The 15500-nt window shown below is 32.8% G+C and overlaps 1 protein-coding gene across 3 annotated transcripts in view; it reads right to left on the bottom strand.

Annotated features, from left to right (window-relative positions):
* csmd3b (CUB and Sushi multiple domains 3b) overlaps positions 1 to 15500 on the bottom strand; it is a 581296-nt gene that overhangs the window by 124482 nt on the left and 441314 nt on the right. For all 3 annotated transcript variants that reach the window (XM_088929237.1, XM_088929238.1, XM_088929240.1), the window contains exons 25-31: positions 14527 to 14653; positions 11953 to 12155; positions 11349 to 11540; positions 8334 to 8472; positions 5447 to 5634; positions 4157 to 4351; positions 3187 to 3303 (exon numbers count right to left, since the gene is read on the bottom strand). In XM_088929237.1, the coding sequence (XP_088785363.1) occupies positions 3187 to 3303; positions 4157 to 4351; positions 5447 to 5634; positions 8334 to 8472; positions 11349 to 11540; positions 11953 to 12155; positions 14527 to 14653 (1161 nt within the window). The remainder of the gene's footprint in view (positions 1 to 3186; positions 3304 to 4156; positions 4352 to 5446; positions 5635 to 8333; positions 8473 to 11348; positions 11541 to 11952; positions 12156 to 14526; positions 14654 to 15500) is intronic.

Here is a 15500-nt window from a genome sequence, read left to right as displayed (position 1 = left end):
CAAATTTAGTTTGATTGACATTCACATTTATTATAAGCTCTTGTTAATGATTATATTTATGAATACACCCTTTGCTGTCTTCTTACACTGAACTTAACAATTTTTTCCTTGTTATATATGGTTTACACACACCAATTGCCGATTTATCTTGGGAGGACAGTTGCCAAGATTAGTGCACTGTAAAAATGTTGAATATTGCTGGATTTGAATTTTTGGAGAGATAACACATTACCCAAAGGGAAATTTGATTAGGACAATAAAATTAATGGTAAACGTAGTTCTTCTAATGATTTGTATAAAATATATATTTAAAAAAATCTCAGGATACAGTACATTTCACATTTTCTAAACAATAACCCTAGAATTGTTGTCAAGGTTATTTTCTCAATGATTATGATAATGTGACCTAATGTGGTAAAAATAATAGAATGTAAGAATTTACCCAGAACAGGATTTGAATAAAGACTACGTTATGTCAGAAGAAATTTATAACTGCAGCTATTAGCTGGAAACTTTCCCAGCTGTCATATTCTATTGACATAAAAAATATACTTGTTTACAGCGATCATTCAAATAGTTCTGTTTTCTCTTTTTCCAGGGTAATTTGATGTTATGCATGTATTAAAGGGCTTCTATTAAAGGGTCTGTAAACCTCCACTAGAGACTTATACGACATAGCTAAGTTCCCTGGTAAATTTAACTAAATTACAACACCACATTGCATTTTAGGTTGTTATCTTAATTTGTTGTGTTACCAAGCAAATCTGGCCTGATGGCATTTAAGAAGGGCCTAAGTTTTCATGTTGAAACCACAATCTTTTTGATAGATGCTGTAGACTCATTTAAAGCAACATTTAATGCTATTAGTCAACAAAAATAAATATGTTTTTTTTAACTAGAAAAATGTAACAGGAATGTATCTGGATTGCTTGTAATACTATGTTACATAAATTGTTCCTTACTGATCTTTGGTCATTCAATATTTATAATAAATTAAATAGATAACTATTAACATAACATATAAAACAGCATATAACATGTCACTTTCCAATTTTGAAAAAAAAAGCTACAGTTAAGTCTTTTGCAATATACACATAGATTACAGATATTTTTTCTGTAATATAAATACGCATATATGTTTTGAGTGTGTAGACAGCTTCATATTTGAAATGTTTGTTGTTTAGCATTTCTAACCATTCTATGCAAGCATTTTATGGTGCAATTAATAATTGAGAGTCTATAAAAACACACACAGTTCTGAATGCCTACATCTAATTAAAATGAGTTAGCAGATTGTAGCTGTAATTTAGCAACTGAATGTTTTATTTCAGTCCTCTTTTAGTTGTAATATTTAACAGTTAGAGATCATTAAACTTTTCTGAAATACAATTGAGTGAATGCCAGTGAGGATGAGACTTCCATGTGTTCACAAATTGTGCCTGAGGCTTGCAATGGGCTTGTGTGAATAATTTATCTTCTAGACTAAACCTGTCATTGTTTGAAATATTGCTGCTATCATTCTTCATGACAGAATAATGAAACATTAAAAAAGGCTACAGTGCAGTGCATTTTTAACCATATTCAAGTTGCAAGAAATAAATTTATAAATACAATATGTGTGTGAATGTACAACTACAATGTGATGTTGATCCAAGGCTGGATGAGTTCCACTAGGCAGTACTGGAGAGCACACTAGTTTCAGTAGCCCATCTTTACATACTCTAGGCATTGTGGGCAACAGGGAATGTGATGATGTTGTGGTGTAAATCATCACAAAGCTTTTCTTTAGATGATATGATAGTGGACTAGCCTGATGATTAAACTGGGAATTTGGAGAGCTTTTTTGAAGATATGATCAAATGTTATTGGCTTACCAACATGATGAAGTTGTGGATTGAGAGTATATAAATTATCTGCAGTGTCAGAAAATTCCAGTGGTTCCCTGTCTAGTTCTGTTGTCCATTATGGCTATGATTAAGCCCCTTCGTGATGACTTTGACAGGTGAATGCAAAACTATTAAACACCACATGGATACTAGCAGCTGGAAACTCTTCCCATCCAGAAATAGAACAGGATGCCCTGATATTCATTCACATACTTAAGCTACCTCTGAGGCAGTACTGTGCTTCATGTATTACCAGTAGCACATTTCACTTACAGTCCTGGATACTACCCTCAGTTCTTTTGAAACCATCCTTAGTAAGCAGGAATCAATGCAATTAACATCTGTTGTGTCATTCATCGTCCAAATGTCAATTAATCATAAGCACAGTTCTACAGGATATATTAGCATATATACCACACTCACAAATATGTGGTAGGTTATCAAATTTATCTGAAATATACTGGCAATTGCATGTATGTTGGTGTTTATATAAGTTGAAGCCAGTATGAGTCTACCAGAGTCTGCAGTATAATTAGACCAGAATTTAACTTTGTTTCAACGGTTGTGAAAGTATGTAGTTATACTACTAGTTATACTATATATGCTGAATTGTCAACATAGTGTATGTTATGTTGTAAGGCATAACTGCTATATGTTCCTGGCAATTACAAAAACAATGAAGATCTTGCTTGACTGCTCTTTACGTGCAGTCAAAATTTCTAATCCCTCTTATGGACAAGTTTTACAGACTTTACTGTATAAAAAGACCACTCTTTGTAATACTTCTTTGAGTATGGCCTGCAAGAGCTAGGCTCCCATATGCATATGTAATAAAGAAGACTTCTGCTACACAGACACCCGAAGTGCTGTCATTTGTTTGACACAACAACTGATAAGAAGTACAAAAACAAACCAAAGGTGATATATTGTTTGGCAAACAGCAACAAAAGTAAGAGATAAGCTGAAGAATTTCTATGATATGGTGTTTGCTTGTGTCTGTCAGTTAGAAATGACAACCCGAGTTTTATTTACTTTATCCTACTTCTGATTTCACAAACAACCAGGTTAAAGAAATAACATTCAGAGACCAATGATATCACTTATCCTTCAATCTAGAATGCTTAAAAAAGCAACAAAGCAATAATGTTACCAATATTCTAATCATACTTATCATACCTGAAATAGAACACAAGTAATATGGAATATTGACCACATTTATTGCAAATTAATTGTGAAAGCAGTAAAAAGGAAAAAAGGAAATCAATTAAACCCTTTTTACATTTGAAACATGGATCCTTACCAAATTCTCTTGGAACTGAAATGGCATACACACAACTGTGACCAATGGTGTAATTTCTTGGGTAGTTAGGTGATAATACTGTGCCCTCTGAACCTGTTGAACGACTCCCACAGGGGGCTACAAAAGCAAGGGAAAAAAAAGAAAATTACTTCAGAAAACATTATATTTTAAACTTTAATTTGTATAAATGAGCACTGAAAATATCAGTACTTTTGATTAAAACTATACAAGGAGGCACAATATTCATAACAAAGAATCCAAACTCTTACACACTGCTGTTAACAAACGTAAGTTTTAATTCAAAGGAAAAATTACCAAACTTTTAGCCAACAGTCAGAGCTACTGAACTATAAGCTACCTGATTTTAAAGTCAAGAGAGTTACAGAGGGCATAGTGTTGACTTTGTCTTTTTTCTTTGAATGTCCCAATTGCAAAAAATTGAATACAATTTTCAAGTTAGCCCTGTAGATATAGAATATGATATGAATAATCTTAAATTTTGGGATGTATGAAAGATATGCATCAGTGTTTACTGTGAATAACTTAAAAAGATTACACTTGAGTTTCATTTTTGTCCTTATATTTAACATTAAGCAAACCCCAGGCAGACAGTGAATGATGCAAAAAGGTGGTATTGTATACAAACCCCTTTCTCAGTGATCTGAATCGTCAGCCACACTGAATGTGAAATTTCAAGGAAACCTCATTTGTCAAAAGGAAATTGACACCCAATCCCTGAGCACTGTATGGAATTGTACTGAGGAAGACAATTTGCTGAAGGTATTGCAAGGTAGGGCACTGTATAGTAGCTGTGATATGAATGCACCAGTCATGTGATGAGACATACAGTACTGTACATACATTTACAGCACTTGGTAGGATACATACAGTATACATAGTAGCCTTTCTCAGAGGAACAGCAGAATAATATTTTTTTTAAAAACTGATAAAGACAAACTTGGAATTTTACCTTGGCATTCTGGCAGAGCTCTATTCCAACCAGGTCTGCCATCATCCCCCATGATGCATGTTAACGTTGAATATCCTTGCAATATATATCCTGGTTCACAGTAGTATGTAACTGTAGATCCCAATTTGTAATCACTTCCAAGTTTTGTACCATTCATTACACTACCAGGATCAAAGCATGACTCCCGTAGCTTAGCTTAATAAAATAAAAGAATGTAATCTTTAAATGGAGTGTTAAATCCATGGTTTACAAAGAAAACAATCACGGTGATTCATTTGTGTAATTCAAATGTTGCTTCTAATCAAATACAAGACAACACAAACATTTCCAGGAAATCTTTACATAGAGAAGTAAAATTATTGATATGTGCTTTACACTGTAGTTTTTAACAATTTTATTTGACAATTTATTTTAATTTACATTCACATTATAATTGTATTAAATGAATTTGGCCTAAAACACCACAACACTCCAGGATATTTTCATTTTCTTCATATAAATGGGTTTTGTTCCAACTGGGTTCTTAATATTTTCTTTTTTCACTGCTTTCTTGTTTAGTTTTTTTCTGCACTAAGTCCTTGGTTTAAATAATACACTAGTTACAATGTATTAATAATCATAGCTTTATGCAGTCTTGCCTCAACTTGCTAATTAAAAATGTATTCTGACTAAACAAACTTAATAGGTAATCCACTGATAATGAGAAGACACAAGTGGGAATGACACTGTAACAGGCTTCCACAATGAGTTTTTTCTTTCTGCAATTGGTTAAATTTTGGTTAAATACTAACACATCTTAATAAAGTGAGTCATCAAACTCACTAGTCATTACAAGCTTGACATAATTTACAAATACAATTCGGATTTAATAATTAAAAGTAAATTTAAAAATTAAAAAGACTCAACAAGAAAATCCAAATCAATTAGTATTTGATTAAAAACTGATGAATAAGGGTTCAGTTAGAATAACCAACAGATTCAGGGATTCCCCAAGAAAGGAATTAAGAATCCCTGGTCTAAATGATGAATGTGAAGAATCAGTTTTAACACTAAATCCCAAATCTCACTTTTGCTACTTCATCTTAAGTATTGTCTGCCTTTCTAGCCAGTCATCAAAATCAGAAGAAACCTGTTTTACAAAATGTACTGGTACTCTTTTGGATCCACAGAAATATGTATTTTAAAAACACTTTCTTACAAACCAGAAAGCACTAAAATGCTGTTATTCAAGCTTCTAAGAAATCTAAAACGCTGGCAAAAAGATTATACCCAAAGCATTACTTTTCCTACCTTTATATTCCAGATGGAAACCAGTATAGCTAACAGAACCATCACTTCGAAATGCTAAATGCACTGTGTTTGAACTGCTTTCAATTCTTTCAGGCAGCTTGCTGTCTTGAAAGCTACCAATTAGATGACTGTTGCTGTCTGGTCCATCATAGATATACAGGAAATCATAGTTGGGCTCAATGCTGAAACTGGAAAAAAAAACACAGATTAAAAAAAAACAACTAATAATGTTTTAAGAAGGTAGAAAACTCTATGCATTCTATACTGTTCATTTGTATAGTAATATTTCTATGTAACCTACATCACTGTAAAACAACTACTGTATATTATTTCATACTCTCTAACTATCACATCACAAACCAAAGTACAAAACCCTTTTTGATTATCTTTATCATATATACAAAATTCAATGATTAATTAAAATCATGCTAACATTTTAAAATGTAGTGTACTATCACAAGTTTAAAATTAATACAATATCGGGATATGCAATGTGTTTTTAAAAAGTACTAGAAACATAAATTGAATCCTCCTGTGATTTAAAATCTGGAGCAACAAAGCATACTGCAGCAACAAAGAACAAGAGCAAAATTACATTTGAAATGTTATTCTCAAAAGCCTTCAACACTTTATGAGCCCAGCCACATAATATAATTATTTATTTTATATTCTGGTAAAACAATGTCAAACCTATTGTACAGTAAAACAGCTATATGGAAACAAATCTTACTATTTTTAGAGCAAAAAGAGAATTCTGTTAATCACTGTTGTATTTTGCACTGTAAAGACTTTATTCTTTTTTTGTATCAAATTCCAGATCAGAAACGGAAGGGAGATAAATGGTAAGAACTTGAATCTTATGTATTCAAGGAACAGTGTATTTAGATTAACATATACAACTTTTATATTTAATAATAGTATATTATTAGCATAATTCTGTATCCATTGAATAAGTACCATTCTTCTGTGATGGAATTATATTTCTTATTATGAAAGAGTTCTTTCACCTAATTCTGGCAAACTTAAATCAAAGTGGTATCTACTGCTAATGGCAAACTAAAGATAAAAGAAAACCAAACACATGGAAATACTCTATATTGCAAAAAATGTAATTAATTTTTGATAAGTATATGTGTGGGATATTTTTAGATATATCCCAGAGAGCTGAAACTCAGCAAAAACTTAGCTTTATGATAAGTGAATCAGTTCTAAACATATTGTACACAATTCTAATTTGCATTTCTCAAAAACCTCAGTTTTGCAAATCTTTTGCCCTTCAGATAAATAAAACATATTATATAAATATATTTTCTTGAGGTAGACATTTTATATAATGGAATAATGTTAGAAAATAAGCTGTGTAATAGAAATCACTGGAATGGAACCATTCTTTCATTAGGTTACTGTTTGAAAGATTATTTTATTGACAATGCTCAATTTTTATCTTTTGAGAAAGGAGTCACATTTGCATAGGAATGCAGTATCAATTTATCAAGTATTCAAGCAAATATATTTCTACCATATGTGTTTCTCACTAACTAAACTGATACAGAAAATTAAGAGTATAGCTTATTCACTTCCATCAGTATATTGGCTACAGATTTCAAAGTGGCTCAGATCAGTAAAGCTTCCAGTTGTAGCACAGTAAGAACTCTATTGTTCAAATATAAATGCTTTGAATATTGGCTATTAGTGATTTGAATCTTGGCTATGGTATTGGCCTGCTGTAGTATGGTATTTTCTAATTAGCAACACCAACCTGACTGAATAAAGGGTTGGTTTGTTGGAAATTCAGTGCAGTGTTATTGACCTGGTGTGGAAAAGCAAGACTTTTTGCAGTAAAATCGGTGAGAGTTGTGTTAATCATCCAGCCTAAGTATTCTGAATGGGCTACCAGACTGAAAAATGTAAAGAATGCAAATAGTAAAAGCGACATGCACCTACAGTTTTCACCTCTCCTGAACTGGGGTGAGAGATATAATGGTGAGCTGAAATGACTAACTCTGATTTGATTTCTCCAAAACTGGGACATATAAAAAGAAAAAATATATTTTTTCAACTAATAGGTGATTCCAAATTAACTAAAACTGATATTATATAGATGAACAAGGGAAGTAGTCTGAGTCTAAAATCAGATTTCAGCCCATGACTGACAACATTATATTTTACAATACCAGTTCCAGTACAATTCCAAAAAAGCTGCACCACCCCAAAACTTGAACTTGCTACCAAAGTGGAATTAATGCAGCAGAGGGGCATGAAAATCTATATGAAAAACCTTCACTCTAATGATATTGGTGTTTACTGTAATCATTATTGTTAGAATGCTATTAAAAAGCACCAGTATTTTCACTGAGACCATGGAACGATATCATACAGGCAACAGGAAATAAAATCTGCAGAAATGACAGTCGTCTGTGCTTATCTTAACCTCTAGGTTACCACAGCACAGAAACACGTATTTATAGTCCTTCATAGTTTTATAAAATTTTCATGAAAAATGGGTACAATTAACAAAACTGCTTCACTGTGAAACTCATTTATCAGGTTTCTTTATATCTTAATTAGTAACATCATTCAACATAAAATCCATCAGTTACACCTTAAAGGGGAGCTTAAAAAAGATACCACTTTGGTTCATTACTAATAACATGTTTGAAGAGTTTCAACAGGGCTAATTATCTTTCTTAAACATGAATTGCATTTTAATATATTACTGATAACAGCAAAGCACTGCATAATTACTTCATATACTTTAAATGATTAAGTCAAGATGTCTGTAATCCAAATTAATGTGGTGCTGGAAAACATAACGCTTTCTAATAATAAATGGGACTCGATTAGTGGGAAAAGACCTGAAACCCAAGTACTTATGCAGACTCCTTACCTGATAAATGCAAGAGATATAACATAGTCTGAATTTACAACAATTAACCAGTCACAGTCTTTGCTATGTGGGTAAGGATGTGGGTAGTTTGGTGACAGAATGAATCCTGAGGATCCTGTTAAATTACCCCCACATGGAGCTGAAAAGACAAGTACATATGCATATAATTAATTATAGATGTTAAAACGATCAGGAAACATATTTCATCACATGACATCATATATTTTATAAATATACTGAGACTCGAGGGCTTTCTTTGTATTTTATGAAAATCAATACAGAAAGTCATGCAATGCGTGTTTCTGTAAGAGGAGTGTGCTTGCATTTGAAAATGGGGAGAATAACCTACTGTATTTTAAAAACAGAAATTATGCCAAGTTGTAAGAGAAAATACTAGTGTATTTACAGATAATATTTCTAAAGAAATTGTCAATGCCAATGCATCAAAACAAGTACGTGGCTTTTAGTTAGTTCCTTTCTGAAGAGGCATCTCACTGATAAAAAAATACACTTGGTTGTGAGACAAGCTTTATTCAGCAAATTAATAAGCATGGCTCTGCTCCAGTTCAGAAAATCAAGAAGTACATGAAGTCATCAGGGTATGAATGGCAGTAATTTACAAAATACAGTAAATTGAGCTGGATAGATACATTATGTAATCATTTTAAAAACACATGTGTATTACCTCAATCTTTTTGAAATGTACTTTACTATCTGAAAAGATAATCATCCCATTTTGGAAATATATCATTGAAAATGATTCAGTTCGACATACATTCAACTGTTACAGCTATACAGCAGAATAAAATCTTTCTAGTCAGTATTATGAATAGAAAATCAAAACAAAATTGCTTATGTTCCAGATTTTGTTGTTTTGCATAACAGTCCTGAACTAGAAAAAAAACAAATGTGTAGGCAGACAGAAAAAACATGTAGTAGTGGTTAGGAATCCAGTGACAAAGTACTACAGCACTGCTGAGCAGTAAACTTGTAATGGAATACTGTAGCATACACTGTGAAGAGAGTTATATTCTCTATCCAATTAACATTATAGAAAGTCTGGTATAGTTCTCAGCTCATTGCTCCCTATCATGAGGGTCATGAAAAGGTTTAACTGAATTACACAAAGGAGAGCATTGTGCCTTGTTTTAGAGAGACATGAAAAGAAAAAAAAAACAACTCTATCACTATTTTTCATTTAATCCTGAATATCAAGTTACAGAGGTGGCACAGTGGATGGGAAATTAGTATTGCTGTCTCATGACTCTTGGGTCCTGCTTTGCATTCCACACTTTCTGCATGAAATTGGTACTGTATGTTCCTCCTGCAGTTCATCTGGTTCTCCATCACTCATATCTTAGTTAGCTGACCTCTCTTATTGTGTGACTGTTAAGTGTGATACAGGCATCCCATCTGTATCCTGCCTGTTGAAAATTGTCTGCTGGATTAGGTTCCAGCTCACCACAAACCTGTACAGAACTAAGTGTTTAACTAAAATGGATGGATGTTATATGTTTGATTACATTTTCAAATCTGTTTAATATTAAAAGAAATACTTTGCTAGATCATCAGGTGGATCTGTAGGCGTGTGACCTAGAAAATATATTTATCCTCAAGGCATAAAAAAGAAATAACTTTAAGAACACATATTTGTTCTTATATTACCAAAAAATGTATTAAGGCATAATTTAACTCATTGTGAAAAAACAATATGCCTTATTTGACTCTTCAAGTAGATGTTTCTGAAAGTACATTAAAATAGGAAGTAACAGAAACGTCACCATTCATGTGGTCAATTAGTAAAATTACCATACCATCTGTATTTATGCTTTAATGATTTCTCAATCAGATGAAGCCATAATAAGAATATATTTAACTTCTCTAGATATCAACACTAAAATTATAAATTATAGGGACATCTGGAAATAAACACTACAGCTGTTCCAATGCTCAAACCAGTAAAAGGCCAGTTTCTTTTGAAATGAGCAATAAACATTTGCAAATTGTTTACATATGTCCTTTCTTTCTGAATATTTTTTAAATATTATTTACAATTTACCCAAATTTCAACCATTAGTAAATAACCTATTAGTAATTAGTAAAAATTTAGTGATCTAATTTATTGTTGATGGTCAGCAGAAGGAAAATAAAATCCACTGATACCTTGTACTCTTTTTTTCATGCTAGTCCTTTTTTTTTAGCACAAGCTTCCATTATTGTAGTTAAAAATCTTTTTAGTCCAATAAATTTAAATGAAAAAGAGAATAACATTTTAACCATGATAGGGTACAATATACTTAATAAAATCACTGATGGCCTTTACCCATGCCTGGTCTTTAACAAATGCCCAAGTCTGACACCAGGCTGGTAATTTTATCCACAATTTTATTGTTTATGACTCATCTAGATGGTACAAGCAGTCATTTCTAATACACTGTAGATGCAGTTCAATATTCAACACTTCCTTCCTTTTTTCATGTGTATGAAAACACATTGCGGCTCTTTGACACACATGAGATGGTAGCTTTCATGCATTAAATGTCTGTCTTACTTCATAACACCTCTTTTCAAAGCTGCTGTTCATGCTTGATCTGAGGCACAAATTCATATTTCATATTTATAATTCAATAAAAAATGGAAAAGAAATTAGAAAAAAATGAAAGAAACAGCAAATCACTTTCTAACAGTAACAGGTTTTAAACAGTTAATATTAACTGACGACTATGATGAATACTGCTTTATTAAAAGCTTTGAGAGCTTTTTATGAAAATTAAGAAATTCCATTTTATACTAAAGTAATCAGTTACCACCTCAGCAGATTAATTTAGCTCTCATAGGGAGGCTAAGTGTGGCAAAGCTTTATACACATATGAAAAGGTTATTCACTAGATTTGGTCCTAGATATATTTGTTTCTAAGTCAGCTGTCAGAAGATTTTCCTGGCATTGTTCACTGTGTTTCTTAAAGTAATTTTCACTTTCACAGAAATAAGAAAATAATCCTTTTAAATACTTACCTATGCAAACAGGAGGACTGGGCTGCCAGTAGTATCTATTTTCCACCTGAATGCAGGTAATTTTCATTTCACCCTGAAGCTCATAGCCAGGGTCACACTGGAATGTGACAGTATCACCGGGCTCTCTCCCATCCCCATTGCGGCTGCCATTCATAGGGATGCCAGGGTCACGACAGGCTGTGGCAACAGAGCCTATTGCAAGAGAAGAGCATAAATAATGCATGTTTCCTTTGCTGAGCAACATTTACTTCTTGAAAAGTCACAAGATCAATGAGACTGTGGGTGCATCACAGGAAAGAGATGACAGGATACCTAAAAATGCTATATATTAGCACACCCATACAGTATTCGGTTACCTATTTTTCTAAAGGTATTTTTGCTTGTAAAGATATTTAATCTTTCATATGATATAACAGTTTACAATTTTTAACAAAGAGTTTATTTTCAAATATTAAACGTCTTATGTTGAGTATGATACTTGAACAATACATAACCTTGTGTTGCAGTGTTAAATAGTATGCATGCTATAATCTGTGTACTAGGTTTTTGTATTTCATATTAACCCCACTTAGTGTGTATTTTGTTTAATTTTCTAATGACTTACTTGAAAACTCAATAGCAAAACCAGATTTGCTGATGTAGAAGTCTGTTTCAAACTGGATTGTCACAACATTCAGAGTGCTGTGAATGCCCTCAGGGAGCAAGGAGCCACTGACTTCCTTCAGAGACATTTCATTCTCAGGAGGACCATCCCAGACTTTCAAGATGTCATGCGATGCCTCAGTATCAAAAGCAAGAAACTGCAAACTGTAGGGAATTAACTCAGTTAAAAACAACTTTTCACGAATATTGGAGCATCATTCGTATCAAGTAGGATCTTTATCCTAATTGCACATTAGGGGCAGTTTTCTTCCAAAAAATACTATTAATCACATAAACACAATGCTCAGATTTGTTATATTTCATCAAAATGGATTTGTTCCATTATATTATATGCTAATGGACTCACGAACATTTTACTTTCCTTCACTTTCAGGAAGTAGTTTTAAAACTTTTTTTCACACACTGTACACGTCTACAGAAAATAAACACATCATTTTCAAAACTTCTTCTATGTTTTTTTTCTTGTTGTTATTATTGGTACGAATAGCAGAAACCAACATTTGTAGTGGACATAGCAGTGACATTATTAATGTCATTAATAAAATAAAACCTAAAGGTAAAATCAGAAGTGCACATTGTTAATTTACTATAATACTAGGGAGAAAAACCCATGTGACTAATAACAATAAAAGGAAGAACTATATTTTGAATTAACTATCGCCAACCGTACATAATATTAATTTTATCGACTGCATCTGCTGATGCTATAAACCATGAGAGAGGAAAACTCAAGTGGTTTATTTATGTCATAGGAGTTTAGGGAAAATATTATACAGTAGCTTTAGTGTAAACAGGTGTTCATATGCTTTAATCACCAATACATGTTAAATTTCATTTTAAAACTGATTTCATTCAAACAAAGCTCTAAGTCACTGGAGTGAATATATTCACTGTACATTAAAGAGTTATAAAACTTTTAAAACATATGAAGAGTTTCTCACTGTCAAAGGTAAAGCACTCATCAGTACATACATTGTTGTACAGTAGAAAACAAGAGCACATTTTGAGATAGGTAGGTAATGGGTAGCCTACTATCAGTAGGTAAATAATAGTTTTATTAAAAAACATTAAAAGTACAAAATACATACTCCTCATAAGCTATTATAAATTAACTTTTAGAGAACTTTTTAGCATTACGAAATTTCAATTAAATTAAAATACATATACACATACACATGTCTGTCAATAAGAATCCTTTTAATCTGCTTCAAGAGATTCTGTGGTATCAATGTTATACTAACATTAACATAGAGCTAGGAATTATTCTACTCACAATAGAAATTAATATGCAGTAATGGAGTTTCTGTGTCACCAGAATGGCCACACCTGCACCATTTTTGCTCAAGGCTCAAACTCCCTCAATTCAAAAAATGATTTACAGTAGGTATTTACAGTAACTGCACATTTTCTTGCAACATCTACGGCACACACCGATTCAGACATAAATTGTGCAAAAGCTACGTGTCCCTACTTAACATAGTGACAACATCAAAGCTGATCAAATATTTATGCAAATTGCAAACTTCTACTTCTCAAAAACTATTAGGCCAGTTAATTTCAAACTTTATCTTGGAGGCAGTGTGATTAAAATACAGTGATGTTCTCTTTCAAACCATAATGGCTTTTGGTTGATTCCAGCACCGTAACCTGAATTTCCAAATTGCTTGTGGATTAATACTGCATAACTCATCAACTACAGTGAAATAATTTCTTATAGGCGTAACTGGACTTTGATTCTTATTCTTTTTTTAATAATGCTGATATGAGTGTACATACGTAGTTAAAGTAGGTAGCTGTGTCAGCATGTGTAGGCTCCAAAGGAACAAGTAAAGGTTTATTCCATGCTGAAAAGAGAAGAAAGGAAACACAACGTTTCGGCTGTGGAGCCTTCTTCGGGTGTGAAGAAGCCTTTTTCGGTGTCTCAACCGAAAAAGACTCCACAGCCAAAACGTGTTTCCTTTCTTCTCTTTTCAGCATGGAATAAACCTTTAACCTTTAAGTATAGATAAGATGGTACTACCACAGCTATTAACCGTATACTGCATGTGGGAGTTTATTTTTGTAAGTGGTCCATTGGTATCCATGGACTTAAAGGGATGCATGGTTCTCACTAAACAACTTCAAAGTATTTAAAATCTGAGGCAGATTACACATAGATTAGGAAAACAAATGAATCAGATTATGTTTTAAGAGTCAATTCTTATACATTGTCCTTCTCAGTAAACATCCATTATAAAAAAACACTATTTCATTTAAGGATTGATATCATGTTGATATGATATTCAATAACATGGATGTTTGATCAGTTTTCATGGTTTTTACTTTAATGTTAACATTTTTTTCAATCCATAACAACCTAAATGCCTTACCATGGTATTTCATGATGATCAAACTTGTTTGGAAGCTTTCAAAACTGCTTATAGCTCTAGATTGCTCTTATGATTTCTATCTGCATTTTTAAGGAGGAAGGAATAACACATACCTCACAATATTACCTTTAAGGAATAAAACATACCTCACAATATTGCCTGGGTCTACCTCAATGATCCAAGTGCATCTCAAGTTGTTGTCATAGGGAAATGGGTAGCCTGGAGACAAGATTCTTCCAGAAGATTCCCCTTTGAATCTGCCACCACATTCAGCTAAACACAAAAATACAATATAACCTGTTATATTACTATAAGGATATGCATAGGCCAAAGTCATAGAATATGCAAATGCCACTGAAATAATTTAAAATATAATAAAATAATATTGCAAAGTCATATTTTAAAGACAGCATAGTGCAGAATTAAATCTATACATCCGTGATCCAGTCTGTACAAAATCTGTACATACTGTAGTGAGTTCACAAAGCTGATATTTATGTTAGGTCTGCCATTTGGAAACTGCCTGTAACCAGACCAATTCACATCAAAGCATAAACTGCTGTAATAAGCACAAAAGCTAAACTTCTGAGCAGTGGAAGAAAGTAATGTAATATGGTCTGATGAACCGTCTTTTACTCTTTTTCCTACATTTGGATGGGATTATATTTGAAGAATGCTAAAGGAAGCCTTCAATCCACACTGCCTATTCCAAACTGTTAAACATGTTATGTCATGGGCAGCCATCTCATGGAAGTCATTGGGTCTGATTATTACAGGAATTACGGCCAAGTATTTTGAAACCATTTTAAGCAACCAGTTGAACCCTACTGTTGCAAACATTGTTTCCTCAAGATCTTCCAAGACAGTAACTTCTCCATACACACTGCTAAATGGATTCAAGAGAGGTTTCATGAACATTAGGGATAAAGTCAAACACCTAACATGGCCTATCTAATCTATCTAATCATCTAGCCTTTATGGGAAGTTCTGGAATGTAGAGTGCAGTGTAGATTTCCACCTCCTTTATCTCTCAAAGAACTGGAGGCTTTCCTTCTTGAAGAGTGGTCCAACATCACACTAGAAACAGGTCAAAACTCATACAGTATAACAGCACTCTAAG

Source organism: Atractosteus spatula, chromosome 12 (assembly GCF_055471065.1).
Source record: "Atractosteus spatula isolate fAtrSpa1 chromosome 12, fAtrSpa1.hap1, whole genome shotgun sequence".
NCBI lineage: Eukaryota > Metazoa > Chordata > Actinopteri > Semionotiformes > Lepisosteidae > Atractosteus > Atractosteus spatula.
This window is presented reverse-complemented; position numbering and strand designations above follow the sequence as displayed.